This window comes from Macaca fascicularis, chromosome 2 (assembly GCF_037993035.2).
Source record: "Macaca fascicularis isolate 582-1 chromosome 2, T2T-MFA8v1.1".
Classification (NCBI taxonomy): domain Eukaryota; kingdom Metazoa; phylum Chordata; class Mammalia; order Primates; family Cercopithecidae; genus Macaca; species Macaca fascicularis.
In genome coordinates, this window is record NC_088376.1 from 99,446,153 (window position 1) to 99,448,911 (window position 2,759).

The window sequence follows — 2,759 nt, forward strand, 5'->3', positions numbered from 1 at the left end:
CTCTCCCCATTTCTCAGCCTGCAGCTTTGGTTGGGATTGAACCGACATCTAGTTACTGGGTGTGGACTACCTCCCCATCCCCTACTCCAAAGACTTGATATAATCAACCTTTCTTACTCACCTCCCCCTCCCCACCACAGTGATCTGTTTAGGAATGGACACATGACCCATTTGCGACCAATGAGAGTGAATTTCAGGGTTTATTCTCTCTTTCTCTGTAAGGATGTGAGGTCTAGAAAAGCTGCAGCCATTTTGCCACCATGGGAAACCTGGGACATCTGAACTGACTCCATGAAGCCCAAAGACAAAGCTAATAAGAAGGTAGAGAGAAGAGGAAAAGAGTCTTGGTCTTTGAAAATATCTTTTGGAGCTGCTGGATCAAGTCTCACCTGAAGGTAGAACTAAATCTGCACTTTAAACTTACATATCCAATAAAAAGTTCTTTATGTGGTAAGCCAGTTTGAGGTGGACTTCCTGTCACTTATGGCTAAAAGAACCCTTGCTTATTCTATACCTAACTCAAGGTGTGTTGTGAGGTTTCAATAAAATAGCACTTAGTGAAGCAAGGTACACAAATAATACTCAATGAATGGTAAGCAATATTGTTAGGATGCATTTATTTTTACAGAGTTTTGTGACCCTTTTATTCTCTGCTCCAACATTGGCATGTTTCTGTTATTCTTTTCAGTATTATTTAATTTATTCCCCAAAGGAGAGCGGCTAAGAGTATTGCCCAGCCACAGGCTCTCAACCACCATCCCGAGCCTCAGATTCTCCTCACACAGCCACAGCTGTACCACATGGCCCACGTGGTATAGTTTTAATTCCTCTGACATCTAATTCTCACTTTTGGGCAATGTTTGTCTCATCAAGCTTTACACCCAAATATTTTCAGCAAAGTGCTCCAAATGCCTTTTTCAGAAATCTGAATCCACATGAAAACAATGGGAACAAGAAAAAGGTGTAAACTTTCCAGAACAGGCCCAGAATTTGAAAATGTGATAAAGAGGTTATTGTGCGCCCGAACTTTTCACACAAGAATTGGAGGAGAGGCCGGGTGCGGTGGCTCAAGCCTGTAATCCCAGCACTTTGGGAGGCCGAGATGGGCGGATCACAAGGTCAGGAGATCGAGACCATCCTCGCTAACACAGTGAAACCCCGTCTCTACTAAAAAATGCAAAAAAACTAGCCGGGCGGGTTGGCGGGCGCCTGTAGTCCCAGCTACTCGGGAGGCTGAGGTAGGAGAATGGCGTAAACCTGGGAGGCGGAGCTTGCAGTGAGCTGAGATCCGGCCACTGCACCCCAGCCTGGGCGACAGAGCAAGACTCCGTCTCAAAAAAAAAAAAAAAAAAAAAAAAAAAAAAAAAGAATTGGAGGAGATTTAACACATGGAATAATAAACAGAGGAAGGCTGACTAATGCAGAGCAGATGGGCCTGCAGGGCAGTGCTCAGCATTTCAACATCTTTCCCCCTGGACCTTTGGACTCAAGGCGATTGCATGCTGGTGTCTTTAGCTAAAAATAAAGTTAATGCCTTAGGGGCAATCATAAATATGGCTGGTTCAGTTTCTGGGGTGATTGGTGGTCTAAAGTTTTCAAGAACCTACTATGTGAAAGGTGTTTGACATTCACTAATATAATCCCAAGCACTACTCCATTTTGAAGGAAAAAAATGAAGGCTCTGAAAGTGTAAATCATTTACTGAAGGGCACACAGCCAGAATGACAGTGGAGCCAGGATCACGCCTAGGTCTGTCTCATTGCATATGTCATGGCTCTGCAAACTGGGGCAACAGGTGAGCAGGGAAAAGAGTCATGGCCATATAAAATTGAGACATACACACACACACACACACAGTAATAGCCTTATTAAGGTATAACTGATATACAGTAAACTGTACATATTTAAAAGATGCTATTTGATAAGTTTTGACATATGTCTGTACCTGGGAAACCATCATTGCAATCATGATGGTGAGCATATCTAATACTCTCAAAAGTTTCTTCTTGCCTTTTGTAATTCCTCTCTGCCATCCCACCTGTCCCTCCCACTGCTGATCCCAGACAACCACTGATCTGCTTTCTGTCACTGTAGATTAGTTATATTTCCTAGAATTTTATATAAATAAAATAATAAAATATGGACTATTTTTCTGTCTTCTTTCACTCAGCAAAATTATTTTGAGATTCATTCATGTTATTGCTTGTTTATTCCTTTATATTGTTGAGTAGTTATTCCATTATATGAATATGCCACAATTTATTTATCTATTCATCTATGTATGGACATCTATAGATGTTTGCACTTTTTGGCTATTAAAAATCAAGTTGATGTGAATGTTTGTAGACAAGTCTCTGTATGACGTGTATTTTCTTTTCTTTTGGATAAAAACCTAAGAATGAGATGACTAAATTATATTGTAGGTACATGTTTAAATTTTAAAGAAACCGTTACGCTGTTTTCCAAAGTGGTTGCACCATTTTACCTTCCTACCAGTAGTGTATGAGAGTGCCAGTTCACCAGCATCTTCACCAGTACTTGGTGTGGTCAGTCTGTTTAATTTTTGTCATACTAATAGGCATGTAGTGGTATTAAGTCTCTTATGGTTTTAATTTGTTTTTCCAATAACTAATAATATTGAGCATATTTTCATGTTTTTGTTTGCCATCTATATATCTTCATTAGTTAAGTGTTTATTCATATCTTTTGCATATTTTTTATTGAGTTGTTTCTTTTTCTTATCATTGAGTTTTGAGAGT

At 39.8% G+C, this 2,759-nt stretch overlaps 1 protein-coding gene across 1 annotated transcript; it reads left to right on the forward strand.

The window, feature by feature from the left end:
* The first annotated feature begins 501 nt into the window (after positions 1-501).
* APRG1 (APRG1 tumor suppressor candidate) lies at positions 502-2,331 on the forward strand. Its single transcript, XM_045386479.2, is given in 3 exon segments — positions 502-1,062; positions 1,380-1,465; positions 1,467-2,331. Coding segments are annotated over 3 exon segments (372 nt in total). The 5' UTR covers positions 502-935; the 3' UTR covers positions 1,626-2,331.
* Positions 2,332-2,759: the final 428 nt, after the last annotated feature.